The sequence below is a fragment of the Amphiura filiformis genome, chromosome 6 (assembly GCF_039555335.1).
Source record: "Amphiura filiformis chromosome 6, Afil_fr2py, whole genome shotgun sequence".
Lineage (NCBI taxonomy): Eukaryota > Metazoa > Echinodermata > Ophiuroidea > Amphilepidida > Amphiuridae > Amphiura > Amphiura filiformis.
The window spans coordinates 21,554,115-21,577,886 of NC_092633.1; the positions used below are offsets into that span (position 1 = coordinate 21,554,115).

The 23,772-nt window shown below is 37.7% G+C and overlaps 1 protein-coding gene across 1 annotated transcript; it reads right to left on the reverse strand.

Annotated features, from left to right (window-relative positions):
* Nucleotides 1–8,660: 8,660 nt before the first annotated feature.
* LOC140154410 (endoglucanase E-4-like) lies at nucleotides 8,661–23,741 on the reverse strand. Its single transcript, XM_072176978.1, has 11 exons — nucleotides 23,700–23,741; nucleotides 21,709–21,936; nucleotides 16,154–16,325; nucleotides 15,675–15,859; nucleotides 14,227–14,386; nucleotides 12,444–12,555; nucleotides 11,757–11,919; nucleotides 11,319–11,463; nucleotides 10,222–10,387; nucleotides 9,056–9,246; nucleotides 8,661–8,683 (listed from the first exon to the last, which is right to left on the reverse strand). The coding sequence occupies exons 1-11, from the start codon at nucleotides 23,739–23,741 to the stop codon at nucleotides 8,661–8,663; spliced, it is 1,587 nt and encodes a 528-aa protein (XP_072033079.1).
* Between the last annotated feature and the right edge of the window lie 31 nt (nucleotides 23,742–23,772).

The window sequence follows — 23,772 nt, forward strand, 5'->3', positions numbered from 1 at the left end:
TTAGTTAGTTAGTTAGTTAGTTAGTTAGTTAGTTAGTTAGTTAGTTAGTTAGTTAGTTAGTTAGTTAGTTAGTTAGTTAGTTAGTTAGTTAGTTAGTTAGTTGGTTAGTTAGTTAGTTAGTTAGTTAGTTAGTTAGTTAGTTAGTTAGTTAGTTAGTTAGTTAGTTAGTTAGTTAGTTAGTTAGTTAGTTAGTTAGTTAGTTAGTTAGTTAGTTAGTTAGTTAGTTAGTTAGTTAGTTAGTTAGTTAGTTAGTTATTTGACTCTATAGGATTGGATATTGCACAATATTATAAGAACAGTTAATTCCGGGCATTAAAGGTCGTTGATTCGATTTTCATGTTTAATAGCTTTTACATGTTTACTGGGGAAGAAAATATGTAGTTGCTCAGATGCAAAACACCTGGCAAAAGTCCGTTAAGAACTAAAAGACCCTGGTCTGCCTTACATTATGCAAGCCATAATGTGTGATTTGCTCCACAGCGACGACTTCATTTTTTCTCGAACTACTTTTTGCAAGATTGCAATGCTAGATGCCACATCGGTCTATCTGCTCTATTTAAGATATGCACAATAGTATATTATTTAAATAACATGTGAAAGATTAAGCCTGAAGTGCTTTAACTACAATAAAATTTAAAGTTTTTATAATAAATCCGGAGATCTCCGGTTTTATTCATTGAATCAGTGACGTATAAACTCGCTATTCGTCTTACGTCTTGTTTATACCAGGGATATGAGACATATCCCTGTTTATACGTCCCAGCTACGTGAAGCTCAATAACGATTAGCGAGCTAATACACATTTTGACGATAATTATAGGCGCTGGAATGAAATAGCAATTTTCTTCATTTTACCTGATTTGTTTGGCTCGAAATTAAAAGGAGACAATATGATCAGTGAAAAGTAACATTTTGTGGCACACAAACACAAATAGGAATATATTCTTTATGCAAATCGCACATTATTGCTTTATTAGCTCTGAATTAGTTTCTTATAGAATAATAATAATATAAAAAACAACATTTATCTACGCTTTTTGGATGGTCACACTCCCTGAAGTCTATTGCAATGTCTTATCAATATTAGACAGAAGAAACCCATCCTTAATGCACAATTTAGGAGTCGTCGATGACAAGTTTGGATGGAAATGACTAATTTGGATGGATTGGTGGCATGAAATGGTGATCATCTTAAAATATATATTTATCTCAAATCTATTGAAAGAGAAAATTATAATATACAGAGATAATTAAAATATTTATTAGTATTTATCCCGTATAGCTCAGTTGGAAGAGCGTGCGCGTCGGACGTAGTTCCAAAGGCCCCTGCATGGTTTGAATCGAGGTACAGGAAGGCTATCATTGAAAGTTATTTTAGAAACGCGCGTGACTAAAACCAAAAGCACCTCCCATCATTTCGGATGGTTGGAGACCGAAGTTCGAGAAAGATGGGCGATCGTATCAATATTTCAAACTTCCCGGCAACGCTAAAACATAATTATTAAAATTCCTCATTTATTTTCATTTCCTCGTATATACGCTAATGAGCCCTTTGATTTATCGGACGATTATTAATTTATTGATTAAACGCTGCAAAAGTCCCAAATACCATGAGCTACCATGTATATTATTATCGTAGACAGAATTTAAAAAAGACTAGTTTGCGTATGACGTCATTGTCAATCAACTCCCTAAGACCCTTGATGGGTTAGTAGCGCGTAAAACGAAGGTTAATTCATCTCGTGACTTCATCGGAGAAAAGGAGTCGCAGAAGATGGCGATAAATTATATTAAAAAGCAACTTTTCTAGGCATTGCTGACATGGTGCATTCAGGAAAGAAAGTTTCCTATTATTAATACCAAACTTTGTGAGACGGTTTGCATGTTTGAAAGTGAAAAAAATAACCATATGGCACGCGGTGATCTGCTGCGTTCAGAAATTTCAATCATCACGAACCGTTTCTGAGTTGGACGTCAGACGCAAACTAGTATTTTTAATTCTGTCCTCGATTATAGGACCTACTCACACCCATTATATCTTTAGCATAATATTTATGCATAGTAGATTTCCAAGTCAGATTCTTTCCATCGTAATATCACAACTGGGCATGCTAGTAAATTTAGAGGCGTTTTAGGGTGTGCTCTGGGCGTGTTGTATTTAAGTCCGACTGGTGTTGTGTCTCTGGTGAAGTAGGCACTCGGGTAACAAAATTAATGAACTCTGCAAGAGCCTTTGCAAGTCAAAAGTGGATAGTCCGATGTTTGTTTTCATTAAGTGATTTCTAACTTACATGGACGCACAACTTAAGTTAAGAGTTAACTTGATTGGTCCAGTGGTTTTGTATCAGAAGCAAAAACGTGAATCATATTAAATGATCCATAAAACTGTACATGCTATTGGGGTTGCACACCATAAAAATCTATCTTTTTTTCTTCATACCATCTAAATTCTAAAGGAAGCAAATCTCTCTCCTAAATTTTACTTGGGTGATGAAAAATATAATGAGCTTTTTTAAGATACAAAAATCTCTAGTTGGTGTGTTAAAGTGACCCAGGTACCTTAATCCATATGTACTGATGAAGATATTTAGAATAGTTATACCAAACTTACAAAATGTGGATTTAATTTCACCAACCAAAGATATTTAGAAAAGGTACATGTATAGCAAACTTATTAATTTCAATTTGAACAACCGAAGTACCACATTAACAAAATATGATATTAACCTACCTGAGTAGATGACATCTTGAAAAGTGAGTATCTCTCAGGTACTTCTGTCAGTTGTCTGGCTTGTGAAGCTTTGTGATACGACTTTTATAATCAAGCTGACATCATGTACTTACATGGTTTCATCTTATCTTTAAGAGTCCGTCAGCTGCCAAATTCACATAATAACAAGATGCATGATAGTGTGGTGGAGTCGTGTAAGCACGCCCACCAGTACGGTATGACCGCCTATCCAATGTGATATATTTTTCCAACACTATTAATTAATTTTATCCATTTCGATGATTTTACATCTTTAACGTAAAAAATTTTTCCATCACCGATCACGTTAGATAAATTTGAATTTTGTAATCCAAAGTGCGTCTATAGTGAGTAAACCAGTTTAATCCACATATTATTCACCTAGTATTTTATAACCCTAACCCTAAGCTACAATTTCAGGGTACATTTATTAATACCAATGGAGTGAAATAAAAAAAAAAAGTGGAAATTGAGTGGGAACAGAGTAAAAGTCACTTAGAATCTGATAGAAATGTAACTAGAAACCACAGTTGTGTTTGACCAAACACGAATATCTATGCCCGTGGCCCACACTCTCTCTAACACCCCACCAGACCATCACTCTCTTATACTCCACCAGACACTCGCTCTAAAACACCACCAGACGGGCCCTACTCTCTCTAATACCCCACCATGCCTTCACTCTCTCTTATACCCCATCAGACCATCAATCGCTCTAAAACACCACCAGACTGGACCATACTCTCTCTAATACCCCACCAGACCCTCATTCTCTCTTATACTCCACCAGACACTCATTCGCTCTAAAACACCACCAGGCTGGACCTACTCTCTCTAATACCCCACCAAGCCTTCACTCTCTCTTATACCCCACTATACACTCACTCTCTCTAAAACACCACCAGACTGGCCCACACTCTCTCTAATACCCCACCAAGCCTTCACTCTCTCTTATACCCCACTATACAGTCACTCTCTCTAAAACACCACCAGACTGGACCATACTCTCTCTAATACCCCACCAAGCCTTCACTCTCTCTTATACCCCACTATACACTCACTCTCTCTAAAACACCACCAGACTGGCCCACACTCTCTCTAATACCCACCAAGCCTTCACTCTCTCTTATACCCCACTATACACTCACTCTCTCTAAAACACCACCAGACTGGCCCACACTCTCTCTAATACCCTACGAAACCTTCACTCTCTCTTATACCCCAGCAGACCCCCACTCTCTCTTATACTCCACCAGACACTCACTCGCTCTAAAACTCCACCAGGCTGGCCCCATACTCTCTCTAATACCCCACCAAGCCATCACTCTCTCTTATACTCCATCAGACCCTCATTCTCTCTGAAACACCACCAGACTGGAGAATACCCCTTTAATCCCAAAACATTTTTTTTCCCTTTAAGCGGTTAAGCTCTTAACCCCATTGTACGTCGTGACGTATATTTGAAGCCTTCATCATTGCAAATACAGGTAGCTACCAAAATTCTATCTATTGCGATACACTGTGTTAACCGGTCGTACCTATTTTGCTTTTTAAAGCATATGAACTTTGACCTCTGGGGTTGTGGCTAGCATAGCATACTTCTAGGGTCATAAGCCATCATTGTACCAAGTATGAACCCTGAGGGCGCTATAGTTTTTGAGTTAGAGCTGTTTGAAATTTTACACATATTGCCCCCTGTAGCCCATGACCTTTGACCTTTGGGGTCGGGGGTACCCTAGGATGTATCTAGGGGTCATGGGCCATCATTGTACCAAGTATGGGCCCCGAGGCTTCTTTGGTTCTTGAGCTAGAGGAGTGCAAAGAAGTGGTCTTAAGAAGAAGGAGGAGGAGAAGGAGAAGCCGAAGACTAAACACAACAAATACAATATCTATGCCACCGTTCCACGGGCATAGACACGGGCATAGATAATCACTGATAGAATCAGTGGCATATCCAATGGGGCAAGCAGTTGCCCCCTGTGAGAAGTCTGCCAACCCCCCCTCGTGGGATGCTACCCGCCTTGATATTTAATATTTTAAGCTTTAAGCCCATTTTTGTTCAAATGTTCCCCCTTGTACCCTCCCTTGCCCCCTTTGCCATCGGGCCCAAAAAAGTCCTGGCTACGCTTCTGGATATAGATTAGTATGGAGTGAATTCACTCTCTTACGTTTAGAGAGTAATGATTTTTCATATCTATATAATAATACGCTATTCTCTGTCTGTAGATCTGTTTGTCTGTCTGTGACTGCTAATGTGAGGCCGCCGTAGGTCATACGGGGCTCAAACTTGGTGGGTGGGTGCAGCTTGGTATGAGACCGAACGAGTTTATATTTTTTAAGGTCAAAGGTCAAGGACGGGGTCAAGTTCAATTGAAGTCTAATTTCAAATACTTTAAATGGCAAATCTAGCCATGCCATTGTGTTGACCTTGGACTATCAAACAAAAGTTTCCACGGTGACCTTTTCGTCAGACCAACGGTTAAGAGGTCAAAGGTCAAGAAAGGTAAAAATTTCAAACTGCCCCTATGAAGCTCAAACTTGGTGGGTGGATGGAACTTGGACTAACAAACAAAAGTTTCCACGGTGACCTTTTCGTCAGACCTACGGTTAAGAGGTCATAGGTCAACAAAGGTAACAATTTCAAACTGCCCCTATGGAGCTCAAACTTGGTGGGTGGGTGGACCTTGGACTAACAAACAAAAGTGTCCACGGTGATCTTTTCGTCAGACCTACGGTTAAGAGGTCATAGGTCAAGAAAGGTCAAAATTTCAAATTGCCCCTCTGGAACTCAAACTTGGTGGGTGGGTGGAAAGTTTCACACAGTGATCTTTTCTTCAGACCTACGGTTGAGAGGTCATAGGTCAAAAAACAAAGATTTCAAATTGCTCATGGAGCTCAAACTTGGTCGGTGGGTGTAACTTTGGCCAAGGAACCCCAGGTTTGAGATCTGCAAAAGCCAATAACTATGACAGCCGAGAACCGCGAAATACGGGTAACCGCCTAGTATTCTATATTATTATAGCCTGTTACTTATCTTTTATAATTATTGCACTTACGATTGTGTTATTATGATAAGGTTTCATGCAGTCACAACTGCTCTTGTAAACTGCGCATAAATTATATATCTTTACACTTGGAAAAGAGCCAAATAAGATCTATATAATAATACGCTATTCTCTGTCTGCGCCTCTGTTTGTCTGTGACTGCTAATGTGAGGCCACCGTAGGTCATACGGGGCTCAAACTTGGTGGGTGGGTGCAGCTTGGTATGAGGAAGAACGAGTTTATATTTTTTAAGGTCAAAGGTCAAGGACGGGGTCAAGTTCAATTGAAGTCTAATTTCAAACACTTTAAATGGCAAATCTAGCCATGCCATTGTGTTGACCTTGGACTATCAAACAAAAGTTTCCACGGTGACCTTTTCGTCAGACCTACGGTTAAGAGGTCATAGGTCAAGAAAGGTACAAATTTCAAATTGCCCCTATGGAGCTGAAACTTGGTGGGTGGGTGGACCTTGGACCAACAAATAAAAGTTTCCATGGTGACCTTTTCGTCAGACTTACGGTTAAGAGGTCATAGGTCAAAAAAGGTTATAATTTCAAATTGCCCCTATGAAGCTCAAACTTGGTGGATGGGTGGACCTTGGACTAACAAACAAAAGTTTCCACGGTGACCTTTTCGTCATACCTACGGTTAAGAGGTCATAGGTCAAGAAAGGTAACAATTTCAAATTGCTCCCATGGAGCTCAAACTTGGTGGGTGGGTGGACCTTGGACTAACAAACAAAAGTTTCCACGGTGATCTTTTCGTCAGTTCTACAGTTAAGAGGTCATAGGTCAAGAAATGTAAACATTTTTCAATTGTCCCTATGGATCTCAAACTTGGTAGGTGGGTGGACCTTGGACTAACAAACAAAAGTTTCGACAGTGACCTTTTCGTCAGACCTACGGTTAAGAGGTCACAGGTCAAGAGAGGTCAAAATTTCAAATTGCCCCTCTGGAACTCAAACTTGGTGGGTGGGTGGACCTTGGACTAACAAACAAAAGTTTCCACGGCGATCTTTTCTTCATACCTACGGTTAACAGGTCAAAGGTCAAAAAGGTAAACATTTCAAATTGCCTATGGAGCTCATACTTCGTGGGTAGGTGGAAATTGGACTAACAAACAAAAGTTCCATTGTGACCTTTTTGTCAGACCTACGGTTGAGAGGTCATAGGTCAAAAAACAAAGATTTCAAATTGCTCATGGAGCTCAAATTTGGTCGGTGGGTGTAACTTTGGCCAAGGAAGCCCAGGTTTGCGTTTGTTAGGTCATCCATGGTCAACGATTTTGAGATCTGCAAAAGCCAATAACTATGACAGCCGAGAACCGCGAAATACGGGTAACCGCCTAGTATATAATAATTGGATAAATTTGTGTTTTCAATAGCTTATGTTTTCAATGGCCTATTCGGGTATAAGAGAGTCTAGACCGATGGCTAATTTATGCGCTGCTTGTTTTTGTTGTTGTTGTTGTTTTTTGTTTTGTTTTGTTTTTTTGTTGGGTGTTTTTTGTTGTTTTTTGTTTTGTTTTGTTTTGTTGTTGTTTTGTTTTAGCTTTTGTTTCTTTTTATATTTATTTATTTACTTATTTAGTAATACTTATTTATTGTGCATCAATCGATAGAAAACGGTGGACGAGATTGAGAAGATCAAAAGAAAAAAAATCTCGATTCCGATCAAGGAATTGATATTACAAACTGCAAAGGTAGGCAGTAGTTTCCAGAATTGCCACTCCATTTGAGGGATCAGATTGTCGGCTTACTGCATACTGTTACGGGTGCCGGCTGTTCGTTGAGAGAGGCTTGATTCCAAAGAGTCCAGATCTCAACATTTTGGATAACTTAATGGGACATCCTAAAGAGGATGGTCATAAGGTCTTCAAGAGGATAACTACCGATGCCCACCTTTGTAGGTTTGTGTCGCACTCTTCATAGGCAGTGGAACAAGATTGATCAACAACAGATCGGACGCCTGCACGGCAGGTGCAGTGGACAATCATGGTGGCCACACTAAAGATACAGTTGGAAGCAAACAACTGAAACAAAAGTACTAAAGAAAACTGAAACAAAAGAACTGAAAAAAATAAATAAAATTGGGAAAAATGCAGAGAAGAAAAAAGTGAAACAAAAACAAGTGGATTCAATTAAGGTTGAACAAAGGAAAATGTGTTATGTCTCTTTGTTGCGCTTGCTAATAAGCCAGTTTGTTAATTTTAAAATGTGACTTTTGCTCATTCAAATGTTTGTAACTTTGCTTTTAGAGGTGCAGCAGATCCATGTAGGTACAAAACTCGCAGGATGAAATCTTACGTCTGTTCAAAACATAAATTTACCGGAATATTATTACATTTTAAAATAATGGGCTCTTTCCCAAGTGTAAAGATACTTTTTGTGCGCGGTATAGTTCGTGCCATAGAACACACCCTGTCTAATTAGGCAACCAGCAGGCGGCGGATGACATGATCGAGCCGGCAACTCGTGAAACCGCCCGGCCGTATGGCATTTTCAATATACTCGGTTAGTTTTGTGGGGTTCATTATCGAACCCCAACGGTTTTAGCTTGTATTTATATTATTTATCAACATAGGCCTATTTGTTTGTGATATTTCAAGCGTTTTAAAATTTCAAAATAATCCCATTCAATTACACGGTTGACGATGAAAATTTACTGAATTTAGGGACTGCACGTCATACACCACCTGGCAACCAGCGTCGGTACTGGTGTAAATGGCAACATAGAAGAGAATGGTTCAGAATAGTCAATAACATATTTAAATCAACGATAGGTTATAGTCAAAGTTGATAGTATATCATAAGTATTTCTTAAGTATGCAGTATGAGACTGTCGTTGGAAACTTGCCACTTCATGTCACTACATATACAACGTGTATAATCCTGAAAGAAAAGAAAAACAATACATTCAACTTATAAAGTTGTATGAATTTCACATTGACAGTGTTCATGGTGCCCGGGTTTGGGGACTTAATTTGAAGTAAGAATTAATGTGAATGTTTAGACGTTCTTATCAGTTTGAAACAGAATATCATATTGGTTTCCTTTTGGACATGTTCCTGTTTTGTTTTATTCTCTCGGTCGGACATCCGGGAACATTGTCCCTTTGCACAAGCGCGCGCATAGCAACCAGCTCAAGAGGAACTGCACATGCGAACACTGATTTTACAAGGCTTTTTCCACTGTGTGACGACAGCCCGACCGAGAGAATTGGTTTACCTGACAGGTTGGTTTTGATATGACCACTGTATTTACCTGCCACAGCCGATTGAAATCCAGCGTTGTAATCGCATGTAACCTCGTTGTAAATGTAATCAGTACGATCGTTGACAAAGTTGTCGAATTCATCGGGTCCACCTACAAGAGCCCCATTCAGGATTTGTGGGTTCGGTCCTGGTGCACTGAATTCATTCCAACCGCATGGCGCAGGTAAATCAGGGCATGAACTGAGATTGAGAAATATTAAGGAAAGTATACATTGAATATTAGAGAATATGAAAAAGCATTTGACTCCGTGGACCATAGACCTCTTAAGTTGGAGTCAAGAAGTTATGTCCAAAATGTTGAGGTCTTGCGAATAAAGAAGGTAAAAACTAAATACATGACAAACCACCAGTGTAGTAGAAGGTGAAACTATCGAAAAGGTAGCTATAGCCATCGATATCTTGGCCAAACAGTGAAGATGGAGGGCAACACCAGTAAAGACGTCTTGATCACAATAAACATTTTAAAAGCAGGTTGGAGTTACTTTGGGATAGATTCAAGGCCATTCTCTGTTTATCTGTGATAGAAACATGGACAATAACCAAGTATCTGCAAGTACAAAACGGCTTACTGAATGGCAAACAAGAGTACGAAAAAGAATTATAAAAACCTTGGTGGTATTATGATCTTCCTGCATACATAGAACCTACATGAACAAGATATGCAAGAGTTGGGAACAATGGTCGAACACAGCCAGGTGAGGTGCTTTTATCATTAAACCTGATATTACAATGTATTATGTTAAGCAGACGCTATTAAATGCATCTTATCTTTTTCATTTTCTTTAAATAAACCAAGTCCTGGATATATGACAGACAACTGAACATGTTTACGTTTGTCATGTTTGTAGCAACGCTTCGAACATTATGGGTATTGATAGGGAGCATCGGGAAGTTTCACCCGGTTTCTCGATGAGCTTTGGTACTTCTGAAATATGTGATTTCAAGGTCGCATAGATTGACTTTCTTTGAGCTGAACCACCAACGGCCACGGGCCAAATCAGATTTCAACCAGGGCCGTTCCACTATAAATTTCACCGGCTGCCACAATTAGCCGACACGAAGTACCAGTCCGGTCCTGGAATGGCACAATAAAGTCTTACCATAGATGGTTATCATCTATGTTAAAAGATAAGTATCATACGGTAGCGTTTTTACCTAGAACTATGGTGCGGTGCATTCGGAGGATTTTTTCCAAAACCAACAACAAAACTTTGTCCACCGTCTCCTAACATGTAGTTGATCTGACTCTCCGAAAAGCCACGGTTAACACTTGGTTTTAAGCCGGCATCGGCGGCAACTAAAGCCAAGAAGGCAGAATTGGCTGTTGGACATTACGAAAAGTATAAGAGACATATGATCTCGTATCACTGAAGTGCAGGCTCAGATTCGCAATTAATTAATCTATTAGATTTTAATCATATAGCCTACATTATATGAAGTATGTGATTTGTAGAAAATTAGACATGCACTTCCAGTTTAGCTTAGGTTATTGCCAAAATCTTTATAACTATAAGTAAATCTGATTTACATTATAATATTCATGGAGGTACGTTATTTGTGAGGCGTTCTTGTATTCACAAAAACAAAACACTAAGATTCGTGATCCTGGAATATATATCGCGTGATAAATTATGGTCATAACTTTTTTGATGCACATACGTTTCATCATGCTCATGGGGATCAATACCCCTTTTGCTACTAGCGCCCAAAGTTTCTCATTTAAAGTGTTTGCAAGTTCGAATTGACGTTAAACAGCAACATGACCTTGTAGTACTCGGTGTTGAGGTTGTATTTAACTTGGGGTCTTGACTTTTGCCAACTATTAACATGATTAATGATTCATATACTTCCGAACAGCTTTATTTCCATGCAACATTTGCCGTCGGTTTGAGAAAAGAGATCAATGTTGCGTGTGCAAAACGCGGTTGCGTAGATCAATTGAACTTTGGACTCACTTGCGCATGGAATCCATTTTGCGTATAATCTAAACTTATTATTTTCTGGAACAAGAGAAGGCGCTTTATTAGGTGACGATTATAACATATTTGCTTTTATCTGTTCATCTTGAAATCGTTGTTCTGAAGAATGAGTATATAGGTGATGATACTCTTATGACCACTGTATCCCGGCACTGTATCAGCCTTCGAAGATAACTAGGCGAACCGAACCACATGCCCCACAAATGGAAAATTGTACAACGTGTATAGCTAGAGCTTGGTTATGTATAGCATATTTAACTCTTGATGTCTTACCTGCATAACGGGTAGCCCCCCATTTATCACGGTATGCCAATCCTTTAGGCGTGTAAGGTACACTGCCAGTTGGGGACCAGCTATCCAAAAACTGTTGAATGATATTACCGTATGTTGATTTGGAAGTTAGCTTGTACAACAGAAGCTACGGTAAAAACAAAATAGAAAACAATATTAAGAATTTTTTAAAAACCTGAAAACTTTACAAAATGATAAATCTTTGGTAAAATAACACTTTTTCAACATGACATTGAAGTTCATGTTTCTTCCACTTCTTTTCACAGAATGACATTTTCACTCTTTGGCGAGTGTGCCCACATGTCACTCTTGTTTTACGCTTAATACATTATTGAGAGTACAATAAATTTTTAATTGATATATTAAAGACGCTGAAACCTCCCCCACCTCCTTCCAGCACTTGCACAACAGATATTTGACCTGAACTCCAGCTTCTTTGTCGTCCCAAGAGAACGCCCAGGCAACATTGTGTAGATTAAAGCTATTGTAGTGATTTTCTGCTGCTGTAAGATACGATGCTTCGTTACTGGCGAAGTAGATCCATGATGCGGCCCAAGCTAATTCATCGCCATATGCAGTTGAGCTTATGTTTTGGATAAATTAAAATTAGAAGAAATATTTAATATTGGTAAGATATGAAGAGCTTATTTCCAAACCGTGGTAAGTCCACAAACACATGTTTCTGATTTACCTGTGCGATATTGCAATGGGTTGTGGAATTATAATTCCAGTTGGATGCACCATTACAAAACAAGCAGTGGATGGGTGCACAGTAACACTACTGTGTGAGGCCTTTGATTCCCAAATGAGAACAATGGTCTGCATATTGTTAACCAGCATTGTTGTGGTAAACAATGGTTTGTTGATGGTATAATTCATTGTTGCTAATGCCAAACTTGTCAAAATAATTGTGATTGTATCACACAAGTAAATGAGAAACATGTGATTGTTGTGGACTTAACACGGTTTGGAAATAAGCTCTTCATATAGGGTTGTGGGTTGTGGGTGGGTGGGTGTATGTTGATGAGGACAGTATAAAAAAAATATGTAGACCTAATGTGTTGCCTGAAACAAATGGATGACGTAACATAGACAAATAGTCTTTACCTGTAATACTCAGCCGCCTCTGGTATAGACACAGAGTATTTGCCACGGTATGTGTCAGCGAATGTATAAAGCTCTTTAGCGTGTGACAAAAGCAATGCTGAGTACGATGCATCTTGAAATAGAAAACATAATTGTGTAAGGTCAGTTTATTAAATTCTTAATATGTTTACTTATCAAACCAGGTTCAGTATTTTCCCCCTTCTGCCCAAAAAGGACACAGAAAGAGCAAGGCATTTTACAGGGCACATCACCGGACCTGGTCACAGCTTCATTACCTTTGATCGTGTATTCTTCGTAAGATATTGTGCAAGTGACATGTTATACATTGAAAAGTATATTCTGGTGATACTGTAATGCATAGTTTCTTAGTTCATACAGGCAAATTAAGTGTAAATAAGTTCAATGATATTACAATGTGCTCGACCGTTCTCGGATTCTAGGTGACAAGTGACGTAAAACTAAAGGGCAACCTTGAGTGCCCATGCCTTTACAATTCGCGCCTTAAATAAAGGACACCTATAGTGTATTGAAAAGTGGACATCTGAGATGAATATTCGTCAGTGGCGTAGATTTCTTTTTGACATTGGGGGGATGGGGTTGGAAAAATTTCTTGAAGTATAGTAAATCCAGCACTTTTTGGCGACAGAATAAGATTACTCTACAAATGCGCGCAAAGCGCGTGAACAACTTTGCCATTTTGATGCTAAATTGATGAAATACACTCATAGAAATGACTTGTTCGCCTTGTTGGCGCAATTCAAAAGGAGTAAGTTTGGACAACTCAAAATAGTGTAAAAGTTGCCAAAACAAAATTCATTTTAGTTATCCGAACTTAAAAAATGCTGAAAAAGCTCAAATAGTTCCGTCAACTAATCAACTTTGTTGGCATTACTTAAAAAGTTGATGTAAGTCGTTGCGTCAACTTTTTAAGTAATGCCAACTTCTGAATTCAAGTTAAGGGAACTTAGAAAAATAAACAAGGTTCAAAAGAACCAATTAGTTGAGTTATTGTAACTCAACATGTAAGTTGATATAACTCATTCATATAAAGTTACTGGTACTTATTGTTTTGAGTTATTCCAATTTGGTACTTTGGTACTTATTTCACGTAATTGGATCATTTTCTGCACAATTCGCAGTATTCAAATATTTATTTTTGTAATCAGTGCAAAATTTTGTATACTATAGCACACCTCTAGAAAATTATGCTAACCTAGTTTCATTTTCTGAGTTGTAACAACTCAATAAAGTAAGTGCAAATGAGTGCGACCAACATAATGATATCGAGTCAGCGTTACTCAAAATTGTACGCGTTGGCATTACTCGGAAAGTTGACGCAACGACTTATATCAACTTACTGAGTAATGCCAACGAACAATTTCTATGAGTGTATAGTGCAAAAGTGGAATAAATTCGCGCGAAGCGCGCAAAAATTTGCATCTTTAGGGCTAAAATGGCCAAATATAAGGTTAATTTGGTCAGAAACCCACATACAGGCCTCAACTTGGGGGGATGATTGTATTGAGCATCCTCCTGACAAAATATTGGGGGTGATCTACTCGTTGTGCTGGGTGCCAATTATTGGGCTGTGAATGTGGTCCAAGTAGCTATTCCATGTCAGTACATTTTGCTGCTGTGTCAGTTGGACAACTGCTTGGTTACTGACATGTGTTTAGAGTAGAGTATTGAGGCAATCCTGTGTGTAATTTTGTTTAATTGTTTTGGCTTAGTGTATTACAACTTATCATCACCGTGGTCACATTATCTATCACCATTTATGTACCTGATGATTTGAAAGCAATGGATGCTGCCGCCAGAGCAGCAGCAGTTTCTCCTACCACGTCAGAGCCAGGTTTACTCGTTGTTAATTTGAAAGATGGTCTAGGCATTGTCATCTCTTCAGGTCGACCCCAATAATTATGATCAAGAACACCATCACCAACCTGTTGTGTACAAAAATGGACATGTGTTCAATCATTCTGAAGAGTTTGTCATTGTGTCGAATGGTGTTGAAAGAAGATGAAATCAGAGTAATCGATAATAATTTCAATTCAATTTTCATTGCCAGACCAAAATAGACGTTATTGATTAATAGACTTATTTCATAATGCCTTCATTTATTATACACCAGGCACAAATAGAAACTCGTCAGTTATACCATAGTCAACCTGATTGGACTTTCCTTTCTCATTTGACACCCTGTTCGTGAAAATCGATCAAGAATTGACCAAGATATGCGCCTCCAAACCCTCAAACCCCAAAATCAAAAGTTGCAATTTAAACGATTTTCAATGAGAACGCATCGATGCATTGTACACAAGCACCACGGGCCAATCAATAAAGCACATAATGTAACAGGCACAAATGAATCGATAAAATCGCAACTTTTAATATTTTGGGGTTTGAGGGTTTGGAGGCGCATATCTTGGACAATTCTTGAATGATTTTCATGAACAGGGTGTCAAATGAGAAAGCAATGTCCAATTAACAAAATGTATAATTTATTTCAGAATACATACTGCAGTTACTGTCCGTTTTCCTATATATGTTTTAGTGTATGTTATAGGTAATAGTACATTGCCTAGTTAACGTCGCTGTGTGAAAAATAACCGTCCAATATTAACAGTACTCTTCTAAAATTCTAGAAAATATAGTTTTGTAACATGTTCTAAATTTTAGCTAATTTAGATGTTTGGAAATATTCGTACTTTGGTGTTTTAGGAAGGATATGTAAACGACAGATAACACCAAAAAATATGAAGAAATTATTTCCAAACCGTGTTAAGTCAACAATCATTATGTTGCTCATTTTCAGGAATGCTTGTTAACAAAAAGCAGGTCATTGTCTCATTTCGTGAACAAAGGTCCACTTACCATTGTTTCCTTGCGTTTCCTTTATAATCGGTTACCCAACTGAAGCTATAAATACCAGGTCATTGCGATACCGCACATATAAAACAGACACATGTGCACAACCAGAGAAGATCTGATTTAATCAGTTGAGCTGTTTTCAATGAGTGTTATCTTGGTTTAATAGCTTTTAATGGGGTTTAAGTCCAGCAAAGGTCGCGGTGAATTCTACTGTAGACATGAGTGCATCATGAATCCAAAATTATGAGGTTGTTGAACAGCATGGATGACTAATTGACTATAACTGACGGGTTTCTTTTTTTGCCTGGTGTACATCTGGACATGGTTATCACATGGCAAGTAAATTTAGTAGATATATACCTGTGCGTAGAACTCGTTTGGTGCCGTATGAGCTTTGAGGAAGTAATCTGTGACCCATCTTAGTGAATCTCGCATGATATCTAGTTGACATGTAGCTTCATAAGCAGCTTGATATTCGATAAGACCCCAGGCAAGGATAGTCGCTGATTGAGCCATTGGAAAGCCAAACTTAACAAAGTCACCAGCTAGGAAAGAACAAGATATGAGGCATTTGAATACCTGCTTCACTGTAATTGATAGTCCAAACTATTAAATCCACCTTTCGAATTATGTTCTAACAGTAAGCGGATGGTTTATAACATTGTCTTTTATTTCAAATGGATCTATAATGTTGCATAATTTATGTGATAATATTTATCCATGTTTCAGTTGTGCAATTTTTGCTAGACATTGCAAGTTGGAATAACAAATTTTTGTGTCCAGTAAAAGTGCCGATTTTGCGCCTCATGTTATACAGTGTCAATATGTTGGAATCTTACCATCATACCATCCACCTGTAAGATCAACCCCAACATCACTACCATCATTAAGAGCTGAATCACCCCTCCAATCAATGCGATTGTCATTGGGTAGATCACCAGATCGCTGTGCTTCGTAGAAGCGAGTAGACTTTTTCAGTACTTCCCCGTAATCGTAAGGCACTTTATAGAGAGCGAACAGAAAAAAATGTAAAGCAGATCATTTAAACGTTATCTATCGTCGCTGGGGTAAAAAAAAACCTCGTATCTCCAAAAAGTGAAATGTTTATGAGAGCAACAAAACACTGCTGTCTTGACATTTGAGCACTAATGACCGACTTTCTTTGTCAAGAAAGTCTGGCTTGCAAGCTACAAAATCAGTACAAAATTTCATTTTCACCGAAAAGTGACATACGAGGTTTTATCCCCAGCGACGCTATACTTTACGAAATTACTTATATAACGTCGCTGCTTTGCCCCAAAATATTGTCAAAATAACTTTTCCTAGCATGTGCACTTGCAGTTTTACGCTATTGTTTCAATGTTTACGAAGAAATGATTAAACTGAGCAGAGAGGCTGAGATTATCTGTGGGTTGTCTTAAAATTGATAATGATTTCATTCATTTCCATTTTAAGTTTACACTAAATTTACCGCTTTCTATTTTTCAGTGTCAAATTATTCAATCCTTCGTTTTGATTTCTGTCTTTTTTGTTCTTCAATTTTCTTCTTCTTCATCGTCGTCTTTGTCTTCTTCTTCTTCTTCTTTGTCTTCTTCTTCTTCGTCTTCGTCTTCTTCTTCTTCTTCTTCTTCTTCTTCTTCTTTCATCTTTTGTCATCACAATCTTCTTCATCTTCGTGAATTCGTGTGTTTACTTTAGTAAAGCCCGGGGGGGGGGGGCACTCCAACTTTGGAGGTGACGGGAATGTAGGGCTGTTAAGACCCCTTTTTCAGCATCGCTGTCACCCAAAGACCCCATATTTTTTTACGAACACATGCTCTGTCCATGCTCTGTCACCCAATGACCCCCTATTTTTCCATTTGATCTGTCACCCAAAGAGCCTTGCAAGTCCAATTTGAACAGCAACTTTCATTTATAATGGATTTTGTTACTTATTTTGAAAAAAAAAGGAAATTTGAAGCCATTTAGAACTAAATACTCAATTTTCGAGGTTTCTGTGGCGCTTTTTCGGCTCTCACCCAAAGATTCCATTTAAAAAAGGTCATGTTCTCACCCAATGACCCCATATTTTTCACATTTTGCTCTCACCGAATGCCAAAAATCATGCTCTCACCCAATGACCCCATATTTTTTACATTTTGCTCTCACCGCATGCCCCTTAGTGCGAAAGTGCCAGCCCTACACCTATATCCATTTCATATTGAAGTGCCCCCCCCCCCGGGAGTAAAGCATTATTTACTTGTTGGTGGTTGCGTAGGTGGTTGGGTTGGGGTTCCCCCCGCCACCACATTCGCATAGTGCTTGATTTAAAAGTTGAACATCAGGTTTGTCTGGTTTTGTCCTGAATACGTAGCAATAAACATCATCTGCAATGTGTCATCTGGTTGAAGCACGGCGTTGTAACCTTTGTCGCCAAGTGTGTACACGTTACCGGTGCTAGACAGAATCTCAGCATCCCAAATCTACATTTGAAGAACGTGTCATAAAGAGAACAACTTGGGTGCGGTTATGATGTTTCACAATCACGAAAATCACATTAGACACGTTGGTGGTTTTCATTGGGATATAGCATTACCCGGCAAACACAAAACGTTTTGGACATCAATCGCAAAACGTTAGAAAAGGTTGCCAGAAAAGGTTTAAATGTCGGGTTATATTATAAGAGGGTATACAAAGGGTATTAAACATTTTCATTATATTCAAAAACATTTTTGATAACTTATTGCAAATATTCTACCATACTGTTATTTAAGTGTTGACAAAATAATATTTGACAAACCAATGTTTGCAAAAACTATTTTACAATTAGGCCTACATTTTAAAAATATTGTTGTAGAGTGTTTTCATACAAAACGTTTCAAAACGTTTTCATGACCTTTATATAACCCGACAATTAATGTTATTAAAATGGTTTTACCAAAATCAAAACCCCAAATATAACATGTTTAAAACGTTTTTAAAACGTTTTGTGTTTGCTGGGTAAGTGATTATTGAAAAGTACATGATCAATGTTCTGCACTGCATTTACACCACGAAGTTAAAACATCTAGCATTTACATGCAGTGATTGTAATCCAATGCAGTTAGGACTAGCATGTAAACCCGAAATTACATGAAGGGTCCACTCTATACCATTTGGGATATGATGATCTGAGAGAAGAGGGGCTAGTGCATGGTGGAACAGTTGCATTACAAAAAGATGCTCACACATTTTGCTGATTTCTATCTACAGCCTGTCTCAAAAAAATGTGCAAGTGAAAAGCGCCCTCTTTGGCAATTAGAAAATACGGTTGTGACAGGTTGCTTACATCAACGTCAAGGGTGCAGTCTTAGCTCTCAAATGCCGTTTGTTCTGTTCAATTTGCTTGATATAAGCATCCTGTCACAACGGTGTTTTCTAATTGCCACAGAGGGCGCTTTTCACTTGCACAATTTTTTTTTCGAGACAGGCTGTATATAGTAGTGTGTGTAATCTGTTATTTATTATATTTGCCTCAAAACCTTTGTGAATGGCTGTCATCGTGCCACAGCTATGCAATTTCTGAACATATCTAAACATCTGTTACAAAATCATTTCTAATGTTAGAACAATGCGCCATGAAAAATAGGATTTACAAAAATATATCATTGTATAAAACATAAAATCATGCGAGTGTATTGGATGGTAGAAGCACTTTTGATAAAAGTGATGACCTTGAGTCCCTCTCCATCCATATGGAGTTTCGCGACGAGATCTTGAACCTCATTTTGATATGACCCAAAATATTCATTTAATATTAAAGGCTATATGGGACATCAAAACGTTAGAATAGGTTGCCGAAAAAGGTTTAAATGTCGGGTTATATAAAGGGTATACAAAGGGTATTAAACATTTTCATTACATTCAAAATCATTTTTGATAACTTACTGCAAATATTCTAACATACTGTTATTTAAGTGTTGACAAAATAATATTTGACAAATTAATGTTTGCAAAAACTATTTTACAATAACATTTTGAAACATTTTAAAAATATTGTTGTAGAGTGTTTTCATACAAAACGTTTCCAAATGTTTTCATGACCTTTATATAACCCGACAATTAATGTTATTAAAATGGTTTTACCAAAATCAAAACCCCAAATATAACCTGTTTAAAACGTTTTGTGTTTGCTGGGTAAGTGATTATTGAAAAGAACATGATCAATGTTCTGCACTGCATTTACACCACGAAGTTAAAACATCTAGCATTTACATGCAGTGATTGTGATCCAACGCAGTTAGGACTAGCTTACACGAAATTACATGAAGGGTCCACTCTATACAGGGATATGATGATCTGAGAGAAGAGGGGCTAGTGCATGGTGGAATAGTTGCATTACAAAAAGATGCTCACACATTTTGCTGATTTCTATCTAGTAGTGTGTGCAATCTGTTATTTATTATGTTTGCCTCAAAACCTTTGTGAATGCCTGTCATCGTGCCACAGGTATACAATTTCTGAACATATCTAAACATCTGTTACAAAATCAGGTATAATATTAGAACAATGCGCCATGAAAAATAGGATTTACAAAAATATATTATTGTATAAAACACAAAATCATGCGAGTGTATTGGATGGCTCTAGAAAGTAACATATACAAATTAAGCAATCAGTTTTGATAATAACGGATCTGGAAAGTAACATAAAATAACTTTAATATAATATCATAATCATAACTGCGGATCTGAAAAGTGACATGCAACCTCAAACCATCAGTGGTAGTATAGGGTTTGTGATGACTGATTATGGAACATGATATTAAACTTTTGATAAGGGCTGATCTGGAAAGTAACATAGAACCTTACGCTATCTGTTGTAGGGTCTGTGTTGATTAACAGGTGTTGACTGTGTCGATTAAAAGGCGTGGTCGGGGAGGAACTTCTCGATCAGGTCAACATGACACGGCGTGGCTGCGGCGTGGCTGTAAACTCCGTTATGATTGGATATGGTTGAACCCAACCTCTCTCCCTGGTCAAGTCACCAAATCTATCTGTTTATATCGGTTATCTATGATATTTGTTATCTGAAAACACATGCTATAGTTCTCATTGCTCAGTGGTGCAAATTTGTAAACAGTTGAAAGGTAGAAAGCACTTTTGATCAAAGTGATGACCTTGAGTCCCTCTCCTTCCATATAGAGTTTCGCTACGAGATCTTCAATCTCATTTTGATATGAGCCAAAATATTTATAATTAAAGGCTATATTGGACATCAAATGACTTGGACATCAAATTTTACTTCTGGCCGTGTGTCCTGAACTCGCCACCCTTAGCGTTACATGACAAATATTATGAATGTTTACACCAACCGGGTTTCTAATTAGATTATCTCGACAATCATCAACCCTAAACTAGCAAAAGTATACATTTTTGGAAAGCTGAAGGCATAAGCAATTCAAATATATACATTTCAACTCATTATGACCTGCAAGTGTTATACAGGGTGACCTGCAAGTTATACAGGGTGGAATAAAAGATTTTGATAAAATATGGGTCACTCAATGCATTGCTTATTACCGACTTACACAGTAATAAACTGGAAGTAAACAACATTCATCTGGTTAGAGGCTATGGAGAGCCAACTGACTTAGGAAGAAACCAAAATCACAGCTGTTTGGTAATCTAAGAATATAGGGTGTCCCATAGTTTGTTAGAATTTATGTACAATTCAACATATTTTGAACCTACACAAGTTCCCCCTAACCCATACAGAAAAAATATGTCCATATTTAGATTCCTCGTCAAATTTCCCTTAAGAAAATCTATACTTTGACTATGATAGGATAGGTAATTAAAATTTTACAGTAACTTTTAGATTTGGAAGACATCTGCATTACTTACTACAGTGTTTAATATGACAACGGGTAGTTTTGTATGAAAAAGTTTGTATTTTCTAGACTAAACCAATCATAAATTATTAAAAACAATTAGTAGAATTGTTTAGCTGTAAGGCCATGAGTGTTTTAGATGCTAAATAGAGTCCAAATCCAATTTACAGCCTTTACAGAAGCAGATTACGCACTAAAAATACCAATCCCATAGAGTTTGTGTGTACCACATCCCCCCCCACCACATCCCCCACCACCGCCACCCTGCCCATTCTGAATTCTATGAAGCACAGTGTCAGTATTGAAAAAGTTCAAGTTTTTCTTTTTACAGGGTTGAAAGTGCATTTTATTTAGCAATTAAATGAGACCACAAGCATGACAATACCTTCTTGCTTGACAGAGATATCATCATTTGTTTTGAGTCGACTTTGGCAAAATGTAACGTCGCCACCTTTTTTTGGTGGCGAGCTCAAGACACACGACCTTCTAGGACTGTTAAATATGAAAAATATTTTTTTTAAAGTCTGAACATGTAGAACTTACCTGAATTTGAGTTACTGGTTGATTAAATCGGAGTTGAAGGGTCCAGCCATTTAACGCAGTGGAAACAGGTATCTGAAAATTGGCTTCAATGTTTCCCGTCCATTCCCCACTTATCCATGTAGTAGAACCACAAGTACACCAAATATCTAATGGATGGGCACCCTCTGCCATACATAGCGAGACAGAGATGTTGAGGAGAAGTAATTCAAACAACCAAAACCCTTTCATCTGAAAATGTAAATAGTAGCGTAGTATTAACTTAGGTTCATTGTATACTTACTTGACAAGACTTCAGAATAAAGGTTCCCATAGTATAAGAGTTTAAGCTGTAAGATTAAGATTACGATTGGGATCTGCAGAAGGATTATAAACGAGGAGTAGTCAAATAAGTTCGTAGAACAAGATACTTCCAGTCAAATTATTTCTTTCTCGCTTTTGAACATAGTCACTGCATACCTTAATACACCTGTCTCCATATTTCTTGAAACCTTCTATGTCAATAAAATGGAAGTCTTCCGATTCCTCTATGGGCCACTTATCATCAGTGAAGGCTAACAATCACTTAATATGCAGGTAGAATTCTATCACTAACTGGAAGCTGTGTATGATCCACAAGAGTTAACTTGCTATCGGCCTAATCCAAGAATAGTCCCTCTCCTGCCACCAACCTTATTCACTTGATGACTTGTATCAATTTTGATATATGTCTATGATTTTACTAACATTTGGCAAATGATCAGCCATTAAAACTCTACTTAAATCTTAGAAATCGTCAGTGAAGACCTTGCACAATTCTGACCGAGTGATGATGTTCTTAGGGATGTGAGATCCAAGTGCTGTTTGCATTGAATGGACTCATAATTCCAGTGATTAATGGATGCCTTATCATCTTTACCCAATTATGGATAAAACTTGTCTCGGTCCTCATTTATTATAAGTGTATAGGAGGCGTGTGGATCTGATTCTGTAAACTGGTACCAATTATGTACATGATAATTCTGTGACCCAACCTAGAAGAAGGTCCCATATGTCACTGGGGAAATTGTCCAAAGTTTACCAAATTGTGTTAAACTGCGCATAGTTGTCATTCAACTTTGTCAATTTGTTTGCAATTTTGTGCAACTTTGCATTAACCTTGAGTAATTTTGCGCAATTTTAACTTTTTAACTTGAAAGTTTACACAACTTTGCAAATTGTTTAGTCATCTTAACGCAACTTTGTGTAACTTTGGTGTATTTTGACCATTTTTGCCAACTTTGGGCAATTTCCATTGTGACACCATATACACAAATGTCAATGGATTTATGTGGAAAACACTTTCATCTAACTTCATCTATTTCTGGTTTGGTTCATTATATATTTCTTGCTTGATTCTTTTTTATTATCAATGCCTTTTTACCAGCATCCATGTCATTAGAAGTGAAGTCAACATGTATTTTGGACCATTCATGGAGATCTACAAGGACGCTCATTCAATCTTGAACCTGAAGACTATTTTGCTGCTCCTGTGCATTTCGTCACAATTCATACCAACTTTACATTGACATGATTGATAAATGTTATTTGAGGCCTCACCTTCTTCGGGAACAAATTCCAAAATGTCCATGTGTTCACTTCTGGTAGTTGTGATATGCCCAGAGTAATTTAATTTGACCATTGATCTTTGTTTACAATTTCAAGTTGGGAATCACACTGTCGTGTAAGCATAGTAAACAAAATCAGGACTATTTTCGGATGGGAAATCCCCGAGAATGTAAAATGGATATGGCATCATTTTGGAAATACCCTGGCAGGAAGTGTTGTAATGTGAAAGGTTAATGTTTATGAATAGGCTTTGGAATTTTCAGATTACATCATATGTTGTGAAGATGTGATAGAAGTAATGGGCTTTTAATATAATGGGACCTTTTGGTGTTTAGTATATAAGAAAATGTAGATGATTTTTGTCAGAGATTATTACAGTGTTGTTGTGGGTTAGTTAATGTGCTTACAGTCCATGTGCCTTCAAAGAAAGGTACTTGCCAACTAGACATATCTTATGTTGTCAATGTACTACTATCCAGT